The 22,617-nt window shown below is 32.8% G+C and overlaps 1 protein-coding gene across 2 annotated transcripts; it reads right to left on the bottom strand.

The window, feature by feature from the left end:
• Positions 1-3,833: 3,833 nt before the first annotated feature.
• LOC107927194 (caffeoylshikimate esterase) lies at positions 3,834-12,471 on the bottom strand. Of its 2 annotated transcripts, none has more exons than XM_016858227.2 (10): positions 11,949-12,471; positions 11,236-11,299; positions 10,957-11,138; positions 10,315-10,344; positions 9,748-9,874; positions 9,510-9,656; positions 5,372-5,502; positions 5,151-5,288; positions 4,829-4,927; positions 3,834-4,197 (listed from the first exon to the last, which is right to left on the bottom strand). In XM_016858227.2, the coding sequence occupies exons 2-10, from the start codon at positions 11,279-11,281 to the stop codon at positions 3,973-3,975; spliced, it is 1,125 nt and encodes a 374-aa protein (XP_016713716.1). In that variant the 5' UTR covers positions 11,282-11,299; positions 11,949-12,471; the 3' UTR covers positions 3,834-3,972. The 2 variants fall into 2 exon arrangements, with proteins under 2 accessions (XP_016713716.1, XP_040938288.1); XM_041082354.1 differs by having other exon boundaries at positions 11,937-12,467.
• Between the last annotated feature and the right edge of the window lie 10,146 nt (positions 12,472-22,617).

The raw sequence follows: 22,617 nt of genomic DNA on the forward strand, positions 1-22,617 counted from the left end.
TTAGACTCGGGAAGCCAAAAAACCCAAAAAAGAGACTTTTTGCTTTTCGGCCACCGCGGATGGCGGCGCCGTCACCGGCGACCGACGGCCGCCACAGTGGTCCGACGCCGGAGTCTGGGTTTGGGCAGAGGGGAGTTTGAGAGAAAAATAAGTGTTTCAGTATTTTTTTTGAAGAAAAAAAGCAGGAAAATGTAATTTTTAAGGAAATTTTGGCTTTTATACCCATTTAAAACGGCGTCGTTTTGGGCCCTAATCCTAGGCGCCAAAACAATGTCATTTAGGGCAACCCGCGCGTGACCCGACCCACTCCAGGGGGTCCGCGTGTTTTTTTATTTTTCGGTTATTTACGTCCATGGTCCTTCTACATTTTGGGGTTGTTTTAATATAGTCCTATTTTTTTAATTTAACCCTTTAACTTTATTTCACTTTTAATTTAGTCCATCGATTCGCAAAATGGAATGGCATACTTAATGGGATTTTGGGCTATTTTCCCAGTTAACCCCTCGTATTTTCTGCGCGTTTCAAATCAGTCCGCTACTTTATTTTTCTACCCGAACTTCTCCCCCCAAATTTCATTTAGATTTCAATTTAATCCTTTCATATCCTTGCATCTATTTTATTTAAATTTAGATACTCTCTAAATTATATATATATATATATATTATTCTACTTTGTTTTACTTATTTATTTATTTTGTTTAGTTATTTATTTATAATTAATTCTTTATCTTTTTACACTAAAAAAATATGGCCTATTTGCAATCTTTTAAATACGCTTTTTTTTTATTACTTTCACATTTTATTGTTGCATTTTTATTTTGTTATTTTTGTGCCATGCTTGCTATTATTTTAATCATGCATTCTTCATTTAGTCCTTGCCCCTTTACACGTGTTTCATTTTGCTCCTATTTCGCTTTTATCATTAAATTTATTACGATTTTTGCCTCTAATTTTATTCTGATTTCAATATAGTCCTTTGATTAATGTATTTTATTATTTATTTATTAAATTTTCTATTATTCTTTTTTTAAGTTAATATTATTTTTATTTTCATATCCATTATTTATCTTTTTTATATCTAAATTTTAATATTTCTTTTAATAATTTATTTCTTTTATTTCTTTTACTTTTAGAATCCTTAAATTTAGTTTTATGTATTGTGTTTTATTTACTTATTTATTATTTTATTTTTATGATATTATTACTATTATTATAATTATTATTTTTATCATTTTAAAAAAAACTGTTTTATTTTTTTATTTTATTCGTTTATTTAATGATTTATTTCTTCAACCCTTCTAACAATTAAAGTTCGTTTATTTATATTCTTTTATTTACTCTTATATTTTACCATTGTGACTATTATTATTTATTTATATATTTTATTACAAATTATATCCTTAATTTTATTTTACTTTAGTTTGATTCTTTATTTTCGATATTTTACAAATTATTTTCCCTTGTATTTATTTGTGTATTTGTTTCTTTGTCTGCATTATTTGATTGGCATTGTTCTTTATATGTGTGTTGTTGCTATTATCATTGTCATTATTTATTTTATTTATCATTTGATGGTGCTTGTTAATGTTAAAATAGTGTACATTATACGATTCTCATATGTTGTTTTATTAACATATTCATTATTGTCCTTTGCTAAATATGACTTTTCATTTGTGAACCATTTTAAATATTTTAAATTTTTACCCAAACTTGTAAAAAATAAAATTTTGAAAACTGGCAATATTTCGTATTTAGGAAATTCGAGAAATCGTACCCTAACTTACAGGGTCTCGATTTTCTCATTAAACCTAAATAGTCGAATATCACTTCAAATTTCAAAATACATGAATTTTAAACAAAAATAAAGGTAATATTCCGTATTTAGAAACTCGAGAAAGTCGTGCCCTAGCTTACGGGTCTCGATTCTTTCTCGTTGGATTTAAATAATCGAATATCCTTCTAAATTAAAACGCATGAGATTTCAAAAATAAAAAATAAAGACAAGCTTGTTCTTAAAGGTTCAAAGTGTCGTGTCCTAACTTACGGGATATGACATTTTGCTACCTCAAGATGAGAAGGTCTTTAACATTCGTTTCGATTTATCCAAGCAAAATTTTTTCGTAAAATTAACATTAATACAAAGAGGGATCATATTTTAAATTCTTTCCAAGTTTTCAAATATTAATCAATTAGGTACCAATTTTAGGCATTACAAGGGTGCTAATCCTTCCTCGTAAGTAACCGACTCCCGAACCTATTTTTCTAAAATTCGTAGACCAAAGTCGTTGTATTAGTAAATTAAAACTTTTTATTAAAACGATCAAATTACAAGGTGAACCGATCACACCTCATAAAAAAGGATTGTTGGCGACTCCCATTTTCGTTTTTAATAAAAGTCGACCCTTTTTCAAAAAAATGGTTTCGACAGACGCCTGCAAACCTTAGATCGGATACCAACTATTAGGGGGCTAGAACTTTAGTCTCGCAAAACCGCGCGGCCTTAGGTAATTCCTTAGCGTCAAATCTGCCTAAGTCAGCCTTACTCTCGAAAATGAGAGTTCAGAAATAAAATTCTCTAAGGCATCGAAATAAAGCGAAAACAAACTCAAAGCGAAGAAGCAATAAAAGAACTGAACAAACCATAAGAAAGTAATGCACACAATGTGTTTGAGTAAATGCTCTCAAATATATTCAATCACTATGAATGATATGATTACAAATGAGGGGGAATGCCTCTATGTATAGTTGAGCTCTCCCAAGTCCAACGGTACAGTTTAAATCATATCAACGTCAAGATTAAAGACTATCTACAAGATGATGATCTTAAAGTATTTAAACTTTATACAATCTCATCCCTTAGGATTTACAATATTCACCATGGTAACTCTAGTTTTACTGGAGTATTCCACTATGTCATCAAGGCTTCAAGTAGATGAGTTTCTCCATGTGTTTTACGAATCGGATCAATTCAAATGGGTCAAATAAGTCTCATTTCATTAATTGATCTCTATGAGACGTTCTGCATGCATTCATCACAGGCTTTTATCCGTGACCCATGACAATATATTAAGCATGGCTTGGGCAAAGAGTTTTTTTTTTATCTCAAATAATCCCAACTCAAATTCAAGTTAAATTGTTATTTTTTTATTAAATTTAATTATAAAATATGTAAATATTAATATAAATATATAATTTTTAATATTTTATTAGTATATGAATAATAAAATAAGCTATCGGGTTAGATCAAATTTCGATGTGGGCTTGAAATTTTTTTTTTAAATTTTATCATGTATAACATGACCCATGAACAACTCTAATTACATAATTTATTTTATTTACCTCTTTTGTTTTGTGCATTATATTAAGGGAATATTATTAAATTAATAATATGATTAAAATTTAAAATTTAACGACTCTAAAAAAAAAATTTGAACATAGATATAAACACATTAATATTATTTCTCATGAAACAATTTACAATATTACTAAATACATTAATCAAATGTATCATAAATTCATGTATATCAAAAATATAAATATAATAGTGAAAATATTAATTTAAAATATAAAATCATCGGGCGGAAGTATTCTTAATTTATGTTACACATACAATCGGTCAAATTTATTCGACATGAAAATGAGTAAATATACTGATTTTAATGTGTGTATAATTACCCCATATTAATTAAACAAAATTTGCGTCTGAATTTTAAATTTAATCTCCATCATTAAATTAGGCAAAAAAGAATTGTACTTATCAAATTACGGAAAATGCTGCCATTCAAGCATCAATGGTGAAATAGTGGTCATTTAATTGGTTTATGAACAATAAAATATCCCACAAATCAATTTAAATTCCTTAATTTACACAATTCTATAGCACTGCAGTGGATCCTTATTCCAATTTAATCATAACATTGTATCTTAGTTCCATTTATTATTTATAAATGAAATTAAATAAGAGAGATTGCGATTAGCCTGCAGTATTACTGCTATGTTCATCAAGCCAAGAAATTATGTCACTAAAAACTCTGTTAATCATATCATCTGGTTCACCTTCAAGAAGAGAATGGCCAGCATCCTTGTATATAATAATGTTCTTGTCTGAGCTGCTTGCTTTTTCATACAATGCTTTGCTCACAGCTGGGTCCGTAACGATATCGTTCTCTCCATGCAAGATTAATATTGGAAGCGAAACCTGAAATCATAAATTCGAACCCAGAATCAAAACTGGGTTTATAACATATTCCAAGCTTAATAAGATACCAAATTTATAAAGAAAAAGCAAATGCTTCGTTAACTTCATTTAGGAATAAAATTTGCGTGATCTAGGATCTCATAACACCAAAAAAGAACTAAACTATATGATTTATGATGGCACTCCTGGAATATTTGCTAGTGGTATGGTAATAGAAGGAGGGTAACTGAGACAGTGCCCCTATCATGTGTCCTAAGCAACATGCATGACTTTTCTTCCAAGGTATAAAAGAAAAAAATTCAGTCCCTCGGATCTGCGCTAAAAGGTTCTCACAAGGTTTTGATAACATTTCGCTTACCCAACTTAAAAAACAAGTTTGGGGATTGTTGCAGACAGTATGGTAAAGCATGGGTTGGTTTTAACCAAAACATTACACGTTATATAGGTCTAGAGAAATTTAAATCCAGGCACAATACCAAACAGACGCAAACATACATACATATTTCTCCAAGTACAAAGTAGAAGAGTAACAGGCCAAAAGAGAGCAACAAAAAGAATAGTTGGTTCAAATATCATTTTGAAAACATAAATAACAAAATTTATTAGAGCAATAAGGATAACGGAACTGGACCTTCTCCAAATGTTGTTCTATTTCGGCTGTCGTTCTCAACATCTCCACCGCAGTCCGTAAGCGTGGCTTGTCCTTGTAAGCAATAACATTATAGGGTGTCTACATAGGCAGAAAAATGAAAAGTAAATATCTATAATAGAAGTTTTGCTTATTCATTCAAGCAAATACTGTGATGCAGAGAGATGAATGATTACATCATAGGCATAACTAACTTCATAAAAATGCCACAGTTTTGCACTTAAGCATCCCAGAGTACATCGCTAATATTTACCATAAACATTTACCATACATCAAATCATTCAACTGAGCCGTAGAAACGAACCAGTTCTCTCTTTTTAATGTCTCTAAATGCCGCCTCTGCCAAATCCTTCTGTGGTACTAACTTCTGTTTTGGAAGAATATTAGCTACACCGATCAGAATTTGCTTCAGTATCCAGGGTGGAACCATGTCATCTGCGATCTAAATGAAGTACTCCCATCAATAGAGATAAAAGAAAAAAAGTGTAAACAAGGTCCGTAAAATGTTTCAGCTTGGAAATTTACTTTGCACATAGGAGCAACAAGACAGGCACCACTCCAGGCATTAGGTTGTTTTAAGTGCATCTTTAGAGCTACAGCTCCACCCAATGACTCGCCAAAGAGGTAGCATGGAAGAGTCCGAAACTCAGGATTCTCTGTAATCGAATTCAATCAAGAGCAGTCCAGTAATCAAGTATAAAAAAGGGTGCAAGTCTTCCTTCAAATGAAATTACGAACAGAACATCATTGATGGAAAACTCTACAAAGAAAAATGAACTTGCAAGAGAACATAGAAGAACTGAAGATTCTTGTGTATTTATGAGTAACACAACTGGAGAACTAAAAGCAAACAAATCATCCCAGTTCACCTTTTACAGATATGATGGCAAATATTGATAACAACAATGATGTTTGCAAAGATAGTAAAAGATTTTCGAATTCAACTTTCAAGGAAGGCTGAAAGTGGAATGTTCTTCTACTTGATAGAGTAGAAAGGTCAACAGAATGCTTGAAATTTAATGCTTGAAATTTATATTTCTACCAGCTAAGTCACAAGCTCCCTCTGGCATCTTCTTTCGAGAAAAGAATCAGTTGTATTCTTGCATGCACAATTAAAGTGAAATGAGAGGACAGAATGGAAAAGATTGAAAAACAGAACGTGAAAGTGCAAGTTTCTTCTACTTGATATGAGAATAGAGAAGTAAGAACAAAAATGTGGGTGCAATTTTCACCTGAATATAACTTTTGATCAAGCAACTTATACAGATTACAAATAGCAAAATGTGAGAGAACATGTGTCAGATAATGTGATAGTGTGAGTGTTATAGCCTTGGTGAACTGCCCCTAAACACTACTACAGAGAGGCAGTCTTAACTGTTGCCTATCTCATTAATATAGTTCCAACAAAAATCCTTGATTTCAGAAAACCAATAGACACGCTCACAAAAATATCTCCAAATTTCAGCTCATTCACCAATCTTACTCCTTGAGTTTTTGGGAGTATCGCTTTTGTTCATGTTCATTCTCACAATAGGGGAAAACCTGATCCACATGCTCTTCTGTGTGTCTTTATTGGATATTCTTCCATTCAAAAACGGTACAAATGTTTTCATCCAACTACTATGAAAATCTTCGCTTCAATTGATGTGGCTTTTGGTGAAAATGAGTCCTTTTTGAAACATTCATATCTTCAGGGGGAGACTTCGAAGATAAAGCAAACGATCTATCTGTACCTGATTTTCCTAGTCAACCACTAGTCTTAGTCAAAACTCCTACTACCAATCAAACCCCAACTTTTGCTGAGTGAATTTCTGTTGAGTCAGTTTTAGGTGCTTCGTTTGTGCTCAAGTCAACGTCACTAATTAAGTCACCAAGGTTTGGTGGAATGATGGAAGATAAGGGGAAACTAGATAATACTTGACCACTGCAAACTTATTCTCGAAGGGAAATACCTATCTCTCAACCTGTGTAGGTACAATCTCCTATTTGAGCAACTGTTCAAAACCTAGAAACAGCTCCCACACCCATAGAGAATACCATATTGTGAACAAGTTTAGGAAGAAGAATAATTCTTATTTCTTCTAATCTGACTACAGCCTTTTAAAGAATAGCAGGAAAAATAAAAAGGAAATAATCTCTAGAAATTAGCCTATCCCTAAAAATTAGTAATTTGATTATGGCTAATAGTACAAGGAAATTCCTAGAACTAAGGTAGAAAATCTGCTTAATTTAAGGAATTCCAACATATTGTCACCAACATTGATCAAAACTCAAAAACAACTTCCATGATCAAAACTCAAAAACAACTTCCATGCCTATAGAAAACACCATATCACCAGCTAATATTAATCAACCCATTGATAGCAAGCCAGTGCAACCGAATGTTAATGACCTATCCATTACCCTTACAAAAGGAATCAGGACCTGCGATGGAATTTACAATAGTTTGATGTAAAAATTCATTTCTTCAAGGCGATTAAAAGAAGAAATTTACATGAGGTTCCTCCTGGTTTTGAATCCAAAGGCCTGGTTTTTAAGTTGAAGAACACCCTCTTTAGACTTAAACAGTCATCAAGGGCTTGGTTTGAAAGATTTAGAAATGCAATGATTACCTTGGGATATAAAAAAAGCCAAAGAGACCACATTTTGTTTGTGGGGCATTCGAAGACATGGGGAGTGACAATGTTGTTGGTATATGTGGATGATATTATCATAACTGGTAATGATACAGAGGAGATGCAAAATTTAAAAGAGTGCTTACTGAAAGAATTTGACATCAAAGAAGTTGGGAAACTGAATCCTTGGTATTGAAGTAGCACATTCAAAGCAAAGATTTTTTTATTAGTATATGCTTGATTTATTGAACGAAACAGGGATGTTGGGCTGTAAGCTGAATGATACACAAATTGAATTCAGTCATAGACTATGTGGTGCTTCAGAAGATTCTATTGTAGATAAAAGGTCTTACCAAACATTTGTCATAACATTAATCTATTTGGCACATACAAGACCCAGCATTGCATTTGCTATGAGTGTAGTCAGCCAACTTATGCACAATCCTATCAAGATGCAGTATTTAAAACGTAATCCTGGAAAAGGAATCTTGTTCAATAAAGGAGGAGGCATGACTCTAGAAGCTTATATTGACGGAGACCACATCAGACCATTAGTTGACACGAGACCAACTTCAAGCTATTGTACATTCCAAAGTGGCAATCTAGTGACTTGGAGAGTAAAAAGCAAAATGTAGCGACAAGGTCAAGAGTGGAGTCAGAATCCAGGTAAATGACACTTGGAATATGTGAATTACTTTGGTTGAAAATAATTCTTGATATGAAAATAAGATGAGAAGGTTCAATACGATTGTTCTGTGACAATAAATCAGCAATCAACATTGCACCTAATCCAATGCAATATGATAGAACCAAGCATGCTGCAGTAAATAGATATTTATCAAGGAGAAACTCGACAGTGGACTTATTTGTACCCCATTTGTTTCAACAAAGGATCAAGTAGCAGATATACTTACTAAGGGCTATCAACTAATTGTTTCAAGACATTGATTGCCAACAAGCTCGGAATGGAGGATATCCATTCACCAGCTTGAGTTGGATAGTGTGATAGTGTGTGTGTGCGCTTTGGTTTTGCTGAATTCTTGTGTACGAGTGGTTGAGGTTTAGTGAAGTGCTGAGTTAGAGTTTTAATAGATTGTATATTAGATAAAGGGTATATATCATATAGGAGTTCTAATTTTTTTAGAATGCTAGTTATTGATAAGTTCCCTAATTGGTAAGGAATGTATATATAGGAGACTGTAGTAGCTGTGTTTACATGAAAAAATTGATCCCAGTAGATCAATTCTCCACAACATGAAAGTTCTTAAACATTTTAGGAATCAATTCACCTACAAATCCACTAACAAAGCACAGGTGGCAATTCAAGTATCTATCATCCTTGTCAGTTTTTTATTATTTTCTTCACATTGAGAAGTTTGTTTTCAATATTTAGCAAAGCATTAAGGTGCTCTGCCATGATACATCACTGCCATTGGATGCTGAAACTACAGCCAGTGCCTTCTGCATCTTCAGCTTATATCAAACTATATCCCATAGAGTGTCAAACCCAGCAGTTTAAAAAAAATTTAAAAAGAAAAGAAAAGCATTTGTGAGGGTTTTCTCCAGGTTATTTTATCAGTAGAGGACGCTGACAAATGCCTCACATATTTCAACCAACTTTACGCACTGAAGAGGTTGGAAGAGCAACATTTTTCATATTCAAAAGGTCAGCATATCTTTTGGACTTAACTTTTAATTGATAAACCATGTGCAAAGCATTATTTCATAATTTTCCAAGTTCTAGGAGTACTAATTATTATTAGATGATTCATGACACAAATATTAATGGCAACATAGAACAAAAATCATAAATGATCATATAGTGCCAAGAACTTGCAAATGCGCACTCACAAACAAAAAAAATCCACAATGTACTAAACTAAATCCCCATATCAAGTTACTTTGCTTCATTCAACGTGGAAATCAATGAAATTTTCTATCTAGGGGAACCAGAGGCTATCTAAGAAAAATCTTGTAGCAACCAGAGAAGTTCTAGAAAAAGATAAAAAATATATATATCACTAGGGCTTAGGACAGAGAAACCACACCTTTAATTTTGGTGTATTGCTCAATCACATCATCCACAAGCCAGTCAAATCTGTGAATATAGCCATGAAGACCTTCAGACAGGCCAAATCCAGGGTAATCCATTGCAAAAACTCCATATCCACATGATGCCAATTTCCTGGCAATCCCTGCTAACAATGTCAAAAGTTGATTAGGTTCCATTAAAGCAATACGCAAAACTGCAAAAAGGTCATTAGTTACTAGTTCTAAACTACATGCCTTCAGCAAAAAATGTGCAAGTGTCTCCATAACCATGACAAAAGAACACCATTGCCTTGGGGTAAGAGGTCTGTGGAAGCCAACTTTTTGAGAAAATTTCCAGTCCCCTAGAATTCACCTCATATGACTGTACTTCAAAATTTCAAAATATTAGGTGATTAAGAAGTAGATTATAACCACCTCAAAGAATCCATGAGATAACAAAACATTTAGCTGGCAAAGTAGACAACAACTTAAGTATGAACTCCATCAATTGTGTTCACAAGGGAAAAGAAAAGCATCTGAATAAGCAACTTTGTAGACATATTTATGATGGAGGAATCTTCCTTTAGAAAGAAAAAAACTTTCCAGTCAAAGAAGGTTATTCTTTCTTAAGGATAATCTGGTGCCCTTTCAATTGATATTAACACAAGATTACAACTAATACCATAGCAAGATCTTTACACAAAACTTTTCATTCGGATTCGGAAGTTCTTATGCATTCAAAATGAGATAAAAGAAGAAGAGCTGTAGCGAACAAAAGCCTAGCAAATATCAAAGGGAAAAGTGCAAGTCCAAAGCTTGTACCTCCTTCATCTTCAGCCCATCAAGAGGTGTCTGTCAAAACCAAGTAACATTTATTTAACAACCGCTCAAAACGTTAAAATTATCTACCAGCCTTATCAAACCAAAAGAACGAGAATATGAAAACTGAGTTCTCGCATTGAGAATAAGTTCATTCATTCTAATAATTACCCAATTTTCCTTCAATTTAATTTTTTTATCTCAAACTAATCAACTTTAACCGAGTCCTTTTAACTATCACTAAAAAGAATCAGAAAATAAAATAAAATAATGCCAACAAACGATCTTACTTATAGCTTATTCATTTCTTTGAACACGAATGTTGAGAAATTGTCTGCTCATTCTAATTACAACCCTAACTTCCTTTTAATCTAGCCATTCCTTTAACTATATATTAACTCAACCAAATCCTCTAAAAAGCGCATAGAATTGTATACAATCAATATATGAAATATAAATCTTTTGAATACCAAAAAAAAAATCCTCTAAACGGCATAAAGAAAACCCAGATAAAAGAAACCCATCTAGATCCCTTGGAAGAAAAAAGGGGAAAAAAGGAACTAATGCTTCAAGGCAATACATAAATTTAGTAGCCAAAAGAAGGCAAGTATATATATTAGGAGGATGAAGTTGAAAAACAAAGACCTTGAACAAAATATGATCAAGTCCAAGTTGAATATGCTTAAAGGCTTCCCTGGCTCTCCTTCTAGCAGGTGCTTCATCCATATTAGCATCCAAAATCTTCTGCAACTCTTCATCCACCCCTTTAAACTTAAGGGGCTTAGCCATTACTCTGCTTTTTTCTCTTCTCCACTTCAACAAAAACCCTGCCAATAACCAGAAGTCTATCTCTTTTCAGATACCCATTCCTCTACATAAACAGAAAAAAGTAAAAACAATGAGGGGAGGGGGTTCTAGAGTTACCATAAAAAAGATGACTCCGGAGCAAGTTTGAAGATTTCAAAGCCATGTGGCCCTTTCTTTTCCTCTTGAGAAAAAAAAAGTAAAAAAAAAACAAATAAATTAAATTATATAGCTAAAATCCAGGAAATGGGGCAAAAAAATTAATAAGGTAAGAAATGTCAGCAAGCAAAAGTCCAAAAGCTGAAATGGAGAGATTCTTTGTAGAGTGCAGTAGTTTAGTTTATTTAATTTACTTTCAAAATTTTGTTTTAAAAGTCAGATTTTAATAAAGGAAAATCGTACGAGGAAATTGTTTGTTCTATTTTCTGATTAATTTATTACTTGGAAGATTCGCAAAGAGAAGGAAAAGGCGGTAGGTGAAGGTGATTGAGTTCTATAAAAGGAAGGAAAGTGCTCACGTACGTGTTAAAATATTCTTCCCACTGTTTATTAAAATTAAAATTGTAATCCAAATATTTTTACAATTTAAGTATCTATTTCGATCATTTTGATATCTGCGGGAAGCAGAAATCTGATATACAATGAGCTGAACACAAAAAACAGTAAATTCCCGCATTCATGGCAAATGAAACAAGAATCATACAAGACTACTTCAAAGAAATTTCAGCTAATATTCGGTATCTTAAAGCACATAACTTTGATTTCAATGTCCCAAATTTAATACAGAAAAAAAAAATTGTTAGCTTGGACTTGGGAATCACTTTAACAGCAACCTGTTCTCCTTTTAACTTCCTTTCTGGAGCTTAGCAGAACAAATATACAACTCCTTCAAAAACCCTAATCTTTTATCCGGTTCAACTCCATCCTCATCCTCCTTCGTCTCCGTAATTCCCGCCGCCTTCTTGTTACGCTCCCACCGTCTCAACACCGCCCGGATGTGTTTCTCCGGAGAAGGAGACGGAAAACGATTTCTTAAGAAACCTCAGCGGCGTCGAAGGAGTTTTGGGTTTGGTTGGGTGGTCGGAGGCAGGGTAGGATAGTCATTTTGGGTGGTTGTGTTTGGGTTTTTAAGGCTTGGAAGTACAGCCTCCCATTGGGAAGGAAGAAGAAGAAAACACTCAACAAGAAACTGCAGTTGCAGTTTACCCTTTTGCAAAAATCTTTGATGTTGTGTTCAGCTTATTGTAAGAAAAACACAAATTGAGAGGGAATAAAGCTAAGTTCGGATTACTTTTTATTATTATGATATTGTTATTTAAGACTAAAAATAAATTAAACTTATTGTATCTCTTCGCTCATCCAAACATATCATAAGAAAACAAATAAATATATAAAATATCTACCTCATATTTCCGTTTCCACTTTGACCAAAATCATCTAATCAAGTAAGGTGAGTATCTAAATTATAAATATTTTTAATATTTAAAATAATTTTTTTTATAATTAAATGATTATGTATGTAGTTTATTCGTAGCTTTATGCTAATTCCACTTTCAATCATGTCTTTTACTTTTGTTTTTTTGACATTTAAATTAGGATTGAGCAAAATTTGATTCGATTTAAAAATTTTGATAAAAATTTAAATTTTGAATTAAATAGTTTAAGTTATTTGAATTAATTAAGTTATTCGGATCAACTCGAATAAAAAATTAAGTTTTTCAGTTTAACTCGAATATGAATTACACAATTCGAGTTATCTGAAGGTCCGAGTAAGAAAAGACAAAACTACGTTGTTTTGATAAATGTTTACTCATTAAGTTTAAAGGCAAAACCATTATATTGTTTATGTAGTTAAATAATCTTGTACTTCATCTACTAATTAAATAATCAGTCTATAAAAACGCAACATTGAGTATAAATAATAGGATTCGTTAACTTGACTCGAAATTTCTTGACTCAATTCGATTCAATTAAAAAAAATCAAATTGGGTTTGGTTGCTAAAATAGAATTCGTCAACTCGACTAACTCAAAATTTTTTTTAGTTGATTCAACTCTACTAGATCGAATGGTCACCCCGAATTTAAACTATCATTCATTACTTACATTAACACTATTAAAATATTTTTTCTAATTATATAAGCAGATTTAAAAAATTGACATATACCTAATCTCTTTTAAAAAATTGACTCAAAGCATTAAACATAATTAATATTAGGTGCAAATTAAATTGTGCTCGAATTAAAATTAAAAACATATTGGAAATACAAGAAATGGGCCTACAAAATGATGTTGGCTTTCAAAAGCAAAAGGTTTGGATGTTAAATTAAACAAATTAATTTGGGCTTTAGAAACAAATTAAAACTAATTTGGGCCTTAAAAATTAAATGTTAATTTAATCTTTTTTATAATTAATTTGAGCTCTAAAAAAAATCTTTCAACATTAAGCCTGAAAATGATTTTTTTATTTAAAACTGATTTTTTTAATTTTCTAAAAAATAATTTTTTTTCAACAAATTTCTTATTATTTTTTTTCAAAAACCAACATCCTAATATCCACCCCCACTTCATGTCAAAATTTCAAAAATTAAATTAAACTAAATTAGAATTTATTTAAAAATTGATTTAAAATTAATTAAATCCAAATTAAATAAAATCTAATTTAATTTAATTTCAGACCAAAAAATAAAAAAGTAATCTGCTACCTTTGATAATTTTGAAGCGTAATTCGAAATTGCAATCCCTAGATAAAATTAGGTGTCTACACTTCGCATCACCCTTCAAGTTGAGGTTGTAATGTATTTATATTATTTTTATTTTTTATAAGATCCTTGGCATGCATTTAAAGGCTTAGATTGAAATTATATTTGTAAATTTTTATTCTTAACTTAAATCTCTTTTGGTTTCTTAATGAAGTTTTACTCTGTTATTCATTTCGAATACATGTATATCTTGTATTTTAAGTTTAAATGAGTTTATAAATTAAGTTAAAATGATTTAAAACCCATTGATATATTTTAGTAGTGTTTGGAGATGTTTTAGAGTGTTTTTTAGATTGATTTTTAGTTCTATGGCTCCAAGTATAGGTACTTGGCTTAGTTGTTTTGGAATAATTGAGCCAAAGAGCTGAAATGAGCATGCTATTGGAGTTGTATTGGTACATCTCCTTAGAGGTACAGATATGACTTCCTTACACCTAGGCCATTGCACTACTTTAGCTTGATTTGGCTTCTAAGGGCTTGCTTTAGGTCTTGGACAACTCCTGTAATAGCTTAAATTTTCAGTGGTGTCGGAACAGTGATTCAAGATCATTAAATCCGACAAATGAGTAGAAAAATATTAATAATTTAGTGAATATAAGTTAAATGTGAAGTTAGGAAAATTTTTGAAATAGCGAATAGTGTACTAGAAATAAATATTAAAAAAATTAGAATCGAAAATGAGGTATCGAGAGTTTGAAAATTTTAAAACGAGCCATAAATATTTTATAAATATTTATGGAGTGTTAATAAGTTAGTATTAAAGTTTCGTCAAGAAATTTTAAAATTTCGATGGTTAATTGAATAAAAAGGACTAAATTGTAACAAATGTAAAATTATGAAGAATGATTAAATAGCTTAAATGATAAAAGAAAGAGGGTTTAAAAGGCAAATAGACCCAAGGTCTATTTGGGCTGGACGGCAAAGGGTTTGAAATCAGCAGGAAAATTGATGAATTAAGGGAAAAATTAGAATATTGCAAAATTAACTAAATAAAGCTAGGACTAAATAGGAAATATCCAGATTTCTCTTCATTTCTCTTCAATTCAGAAGCTAAAAACGCCATAGGAGGGTTCTCTAAGCTGGTATTTCATAATTTTTGCACCAAATCAAGAAATTGAGGATAAACGAGGAAAAGAGAAAATTCCGGAATAGTTCAAGAAATCTCTACAACTACTGCAAATTGTTCCGGATTAACGGGAGGGTCAGAGGATCGGATCATCACGTTCAAGTCACACTATCTCGATTTTCCGGTAGATTTTGTTATAAATACTTTAAATGGTTTATATGGCATGTATAGGAGCTGATGTGACTATGTTTTGTATCAACTCATGAATATATTAGTTAAGTTAATATAAGTTGATATATGATATGAATGGAAATTAATTAAGATGTTTAAATACTACTTGAAAGTATGAATGGATATAATGTTAGATAAAATAAGGATTAGTGATATTGTTATAAGACGAATATGATTTGGATGAAGATTGTATTTGTTGAGTTGTTGTTGTGTTGAGTTAGTTGCAAATTTGAAATTGCAGGGAAGGTTATATGTTTCTAAAGGGGTTATATTGAATTTTTTTAAAAAATAATAATTATTATTATATTACGAAAAATTTTCGGAGTACTTGAATAAGTCCCTATTCATTTATAATACATGATTTAGGCCTCGATGGTTCATAAAAGAGACTTAATGATTTAATTTTAATATATTTGTTATTTATTTATAAATTTTTTTGTAAATTAACCAATATGTTCAGTAACGCCTCGTAACCTTATTCCGGCGACGGTTTGGGATTAGGGGGTGTTACATTTATTGGTATCAGAGCCCGGTTTAGTTGATTCTCGGAATAGACATGATACGTAAAATGTTTAGAAATACATGCCATATAAATCTGTGATAGTGTGATCTGTATGATCCGATTTAACCCTTGTTTTTTTTATAGATTGTAAAGATGTCGGATAGACCTGAACATACTGAACAGGAAAAAGCAAATAGTAGAGTACAGACATCTGAACAAGGGACAAGTAGCGATGTTCCAATTTCCTTGATGCGAGAACAAGAACTTAGAAACATAATTATTGGAGTAATGAATCAGTGGTATAATGAGAGGATGCAGGAAAGGAATCAGACCCAACAACCTCTTCCCCTTACAGTACCACCAGTGGTATCCTTGGTTGCTCCTCCACCTCCTCCTCCGGTAACTGAATCAAGTAAGAGAACTCCGGTAGAAAAACTCAGAAAATTTGGGGCTGAAGAATTTCGGGGCAGGTCAGATGATGATCCAGTAAAAGCTGAGTATTAGTTGCATAGCACGATAAGAGTTTTTAAAGAAATGGCTTGTTCTCCAGATGACTATTTAAGGTGTGTTGTTTCCTTGTTAAAAGAAGAAGTATATCACTGGTGGGAGACAATAGAAGCTGTAGTACCAGCCGATAAACTTACTTGGGAATTTTTCCAAGCTGAGTTTAAAAAGAAATATGTTGGTAAAAGATATTTAGAAAAGAAAAAGAGAGAATTTCTTGATCTTCGACAGGGAAATTGGACAGTATCTGAATATGAGAGAGAGTTTGTATACCTTAGCAGATATGCTCGAGAGATTGTTCCTACAGAAGAAGACATGTGTGTTCGATTTGAAGAAGGTCTGAATGATGAAATCAGAATGATGATAGGCGGTATGAAAATTCGAGAATTTGTGGTTTTATCCGATCGAGCTCAAAAAATGGAAGAAGTGTACAATAGAAAGATGCAACGAGAAAGAAGAAATAAAGAATCTTATAAAAGAAGATCCTCCAAAACATTTTCAGCATTTCCGATTAAAAAGTTTAAGGAGGATTCCATTAGAGCTACATCGGTACCTGCACGATCGAAGACTAGAGTAACTCAATCTGATCGTGCAATATCAATCAGATCAATTGCTAGTGAAGCCAGTGTACAAAATATTCCAAGTCTAAATGTCAACACTGTGGAAAATACCACTTGGGTGAATGCAGAGGTAAAATAGGAGCTTGCTACAAATGTGGAGCCACTGATCATTTTATCCGGAATTGTCCTCTGTTACAAAAAGATGAAGAAGAACAGAAGAAGAAACAGATGACTACTTCTCAGAGAAGTAAACGTATGAGTCAAAGCAGTGCTGCAAGAGCTACTCGCTCGAGTGCAAAAGATTTTATTGCTCGGTCAGAGGTTAGAGCACCAGCACGTACATACGCCATCCGAGCTAAAGAAGAAGCCACGGCTCCAGACGTTATTGCTGGTACTTTCTATCTCTTTGATGTTATTGTATATGCATTAATTGACCCAGGGTCTACACATTCTTATATTTGTACAGTATTAGCAAAAGAAAATAAATTTTCTGTTGAACCAACTGAATATGATATTCAAGTTACTAATCCGTTAGGACAAAAGGTGATAGTAAATTTAGTGTGTCAAAATTGTCCACTGAAAATAAAAGGCTATGAGTTCCCTGCTGATTTAATGTTGTTACCCTTTCGGGAATTTGATGTTATATTGGGAATGGATTGGTTGACAAAATATGATGCTGTGGTAAATTTTCATGAGAAGCGGATCAGTTTGAAATGTCGGACAAGTGATATACTTTCTGTTGAGCCTGAGAATTCAAATGATGTTGTTAAAATTATTTCAGCTTTTTCGGCTCAGAGGTTAATGCGGAAAGGTAATGAAGTATTTTTAGTTTACATCCTTGATACTCAAGGATCTGAACCAAAACTAGAACAGTTGCTGGTTGTTAATGAATTTCTTAACGTATTTCCTAAAGAATTACCGGGTTTACCACCAGATCGGGAAGTTGAATTTGTGATTGATGTAGTACTGGGGACAGCTCCTAGATTAATAACACCATACTGTATGGCACCAGCTGAGTTAAAAGAGCTGAAGACACAGTTGCAGGAATTACTAGACAAAGGGTTTATTAGACCGAGTATGTCACCTTGGGGTGCACCAGTTTTGTTCGTGAAAAAGAAAGAAGGATCTCTAAGACTGTGCATAGACTACAGGCAGCTAAACAGGGTTACAATTAAAAATAAATATCCTTTGCCTCGCATTGATGATTTGTTTGATCAGTTGAAAGGTGCTGCCGATTTTTCAAAGATAGATCTTCGATCCGGATATTATCAACTGAAAGTTAAAGAATGTGATGTGCCGAAAACTGCCTTCAGAACTCGGTATGTTCATTACGAGTTTTTGGTAATGCCTTTTGGTTTAACTAATGCCCCTGCTGCATTTATGGACTTAATGAATCAGATTTTTCAGCCTTATTTGGATAGATTTGTAGTTGTGTTTATTGATGATATACTGATCTATTCAAAGACAGAACCCAAGCATGCTCAACATTTAAGGATAGTGTTACAAACTTTACGAGAAAAGCAATTATATGCAAAATTTAGTAAATGTGAATTTTGGCTTCATGAGGTGGGATTTCTGGGTCACATTGTTTCAGCCGAAGGGATTCGAGTAGATCCGAATAAAGTATCTGCAGTGGTAAATTGGAAACTCCAAGGAATGTAACGGAAGTACGAAGTTTTCTGGGTTTAGCTGGATATTATCGCCGTTTTATTAAAAAAATTTCAATGATTGCTTCGCCTATGACACGATTGCTACAGAAAAATGTTGAGTTTGTGTGGTCTGACGAATGCCAGCAAAGTTTTGATCAGTTGAAGAATATGTTAACAAAAGCTCCAGTGTTGACTCAACCAGAATCAGGTGTGCCATATGTTGTATACAGTGATGCATCTTTAAACGGTTTAGGTTGTGTGCTGATGCAGTTAGGAAAAGTGGTGGCCTATGCTTCTCGGCAGCTAAAATCACACGAGAAGAATTATCCTACGCATGATTTGGAGTTGGCTGCAATTGTTTTTGCTTTGAAAATTTGGAGACATTATTTATATGGTGAAAAATGTTATGTGTATACAGATCATAAAAGTTTGAAGTATTTGATGACGCAGAAAGAGTTGAATTTGAGACAGAGAAGATGGCTTGAGTTATTAAAAGATTATGAACTTGTTATCGATTATCATCCGGGGAAGGCTAATATAGTTGCTAACGCACTCAGTCGGAAATCATCTTTGTTTACACTCCGGTCAATGAATGCCCATTTGTCTGTTAGTGAAGATGGATCTGTAATAGCGGAATTGAAAGTCAAAGCTATGTTTCTCCAACGAATTCGGGAGTTGCAAGATGAAGATTCAAAGTTGGTATTAAAGAAACAAATAGCTCGAGACAAGCAGGATTCAGAGTATAACATTGATGAGAATGGTATGTTATACTATCGTAAAAGAATTTGCGTTCCAAATAATTCAGACTTGAAAAATGATATTCTTTCTGAAGCTCATAGTATAGGTATTCTATTCACCCTGGAAGTACAAAAATGTATTGTGATTTGAAACAGATGTATTGGTGGCCTGGTATGAAAAGGGAAATTTGTGAGTTTGTAGCAAAGTGTTTAATATGTCAACAGGTGAAAGCAGAATATCAGGTACCAACGGGTTTATTATAACCTATTATGATTCTAGAGTGGAAGTGGGAACATGTTACGATGGATTTTGTATCCGGGTTACTTGTGACCCCAATAAGAAAGATTCAATCTGGGTAATTGTCGATAGATTGACAAAATCAGCACATTTTATTCCAGTCAGAACAGATTTTCCACTGGAAAAGTTAGCAGAATTGTATATCTCTGGGATTGTGAGGTTACATGGGGTTCCAACATCCATTATTACGGATCGAGATCCAAGGTTTACATCGAGGTTTTAGAGCAAACTACAAGAAGCTTTAGGCACAAAGTTAAATTTTAGTACCGCTTTTCATCCTTAGACTGATGGGCAATCAGAGCGGGTAATTCAGATTTTGGAAGACATGTTGAGATGTTGTATACTTGAGTTTGGTGGTAGTTGGGAAAAGTATTTACCACTGGCCGAATTTGCTTACAACAACAGTTATCAATCCAGTATAAAGATGGCGCCATTTGAAGCTTTATATGGAAGAAAATGTAAGACTCCATTGCATTGGTTAGAATTGAGTGAATCCAAGTTAGTGGGGGTCGATTTAATTCGGGAAACTGAAGAAAAGGTTCGGATTATCCGAGATTGTCTGAAAGCTGCTTCAGATCGTCAGAAATCATATGCTGACTTGAAAAGAAGAGAAATAGAGTTTAATGTGGGTGATCAAGTGTTTTTAAAGGTGTCGCCGTGGAAAAAAGTATTACGATTTGGTAGAAAAGGAAAACTAAGTCCAAGATTTATTGGACCATACGAGATTATTGAAAGAGTCGGCCCTGTAGCATATCGGTTAGCTTTACCTCCAGAGCTTGAGAAGATTCATAATATATTCCATGTGTCTATGCTGAGACATTATAGATCAGACCCTTCACATGTGATTCCGCATACAGAAATTCAGCTTCAGTCAGATATGACTTATTCAGAAGAACCAGTAAAGATTTTAGCTCGAGAAATTAAAGAACTGCGGAATAAAAAGGTACCATTAGTTAAAGTGTTGTGGCATCGACATGGTATGGAGGAAGCAACCTGGGAAATAGAGGAATCAATGAAAGCACAATATCCGAACCTATTTTCAGGTAATAAATTTCGAGGACGAAATTTCTTAAGAGGGGGAGAATTGTAATAGCCTAAATTTTCAGTGGTGTCGGAACAGTGATTTGAGATCACTAAATCCGACAAATGAGTAGAAAAATATTAATAATTTAGTGAATATAAGTTAAATGTGAAGTTAGGAAAATTTTTGAAATAACGAATAGTGTACTAGAAATAAATATTAAAAAAAATTAGAATCGAAAATGAGGTATCTAGAGTTTGAAAATTTTAAAACGAGCCATAAATATTTTTATAAATATTTATGGAGTGTTAATAAGTTAGTATTAAAGTTTCGTCAAGAAATTTTAAAGTTTCGATGGTTAATTGAATAAAAAGGACTAAATTGTAACAAATGTAAAATTATGAAGAATGATTAAATAGCTTAAATGATAAAAGAAGGAGGGTTTAAAAGGCAAATAGACCCAAGGTCTATTTGGGCTGGACGGCAAGGGGTTTGAAATCAGCAGGAAAATTGATGAATTAAGAGCAAAATTGGAATATTGCAAAATTAACTAAATAAAGCTAGGACTAAATAGGAAATATCCAGATTTCTCTTCATTTCTCTTCAATTCAGAAGCTAAAAACGCCATAGGAGGGTTCTCTAAGCTGGTATTTCATAATTTTTGCACCAAATCAAGAAATTGAGGATAAACGAGGAAAAGAGAAAATTCCGGAATAGTTCAAGAAATCTCTACAACTACTGCAAATTGTTCCGGATTAACGGGAGGGTCAGAGGATCGGATCATCACGCTTAAGTCACACTATCTCGATTTTCCGGTAGATTTTGTTATAAATACTTTAAATGGTTTATATGGCATGTATAAGAGCTGATATGATTATGTTTTGTATCAACTCATGAATATATTAGTTAAGTTAATATAAGTTGATATATGATATGAATGGAAATTAATTAAGATGTTTAAATACTACTTGAAAGTATGAATGGATATAATGTTAGATAAAATAAGGATTAGTGATATTGTTATAAGACGAATATGATTTGGATGAAAATTGTATTTGTTGAGTTATTGTTGTGTTGAGTTAGTTGCAAATTTGAAATTGCAGGGAAGGTTATATGTTTCTAAAGGGGTAATATTGAATTTTTTTTTAAAAAAATAATTATTATTATTATATTACGAAAAATTTTCGGAGTACTTGAATAAGTCCCTATTCATTTATAATACATGATATAGGCCTCGAGGGTTCATAAAAGAGAGTTAATGATTTAATTTTAATATATTTGTTGTTTATTCATAAATTTTTTTGTAAATTAACCAATATGTTCGGTAACGCCTCGTAACCTTATTCCGGCGACGGTTTGGGATTAGCGGGTGTTACATGGTTGCTTCCGAATCTTTTCTAAATGGTTTTAAATTATTTCTAAAGTTCTTAAAATATATCAAAATTTATCCAATGATTTTGTAAAAAAGAAAAAAGTTATGAATTTTTAAATAACTTTGAGATTTTGATAAGAAGTACTTTGATGACTAAGAAGTACTTCGATGACATTTCCCTCCATACCATAAGTTTGGATGGGTGAAAGGTGTTACATTCGAAAGTTATCTATGCGTCCTAAGGTAAAACTTTTCATTTGCTAAGATATCAACTTTTAAGTCTTCTCTTAATTCTATTTGTTGTCGGTGTGGAGTTGATAGGGAGAACTCTTTGGTTGGCATGTATGATGACATTACTCTCACTTTTGATGCTTCTTATTATACTGATTGGTTAGATTTTGCTATGCGTAAATTGGATAGGACTGCCATAGCTAATTTTTGCATGTTTTTGTGGGAGCTTTTGATTGTGTGGAATAATGAGGCTTTGAACAAGCGTCTTACTTCCCCTCCCCAACATTGCACTAAATTTTGCGTGGTTTCCACTTGAGGACTTTCGTGCTCATAATATGATTTATAGGCCTATTTTATTGAGGCAACTGTAGACTGAACGATGGTGTGCCTCTATCCTAAGTCGTGTAAAAATTAATGTTGATGCTTCGTGGGATGCTACCACAAATAAAGTTGGGTTTGGATGTATAGTGCAAGACAAGGATGCTTTGGTTATGGGTGGAATGGCGATGAGAGCCCCTAATTGTTTTGATTAGAATTTGGTGGAAGCTCGTGCGGTGATGATGGGTCTTAC

Source organism: Gossypium hirsutum, chromosome A12 (genome assembly GCF_007990345.1).
Source record: "Gossypium hirsutum isolate 1008001.06 chromosome A12, Gossypium_hirsutum_v2.1, whole genome shotgun sequence".
NCBI classification, from domain to species: domain Eukaryota; kingdom Viridiplantae; phylum Streptophyta; class Magnoliopsida; order Malvales; family Malvaceae; genus Gossypium; species Gossypium hirsutum.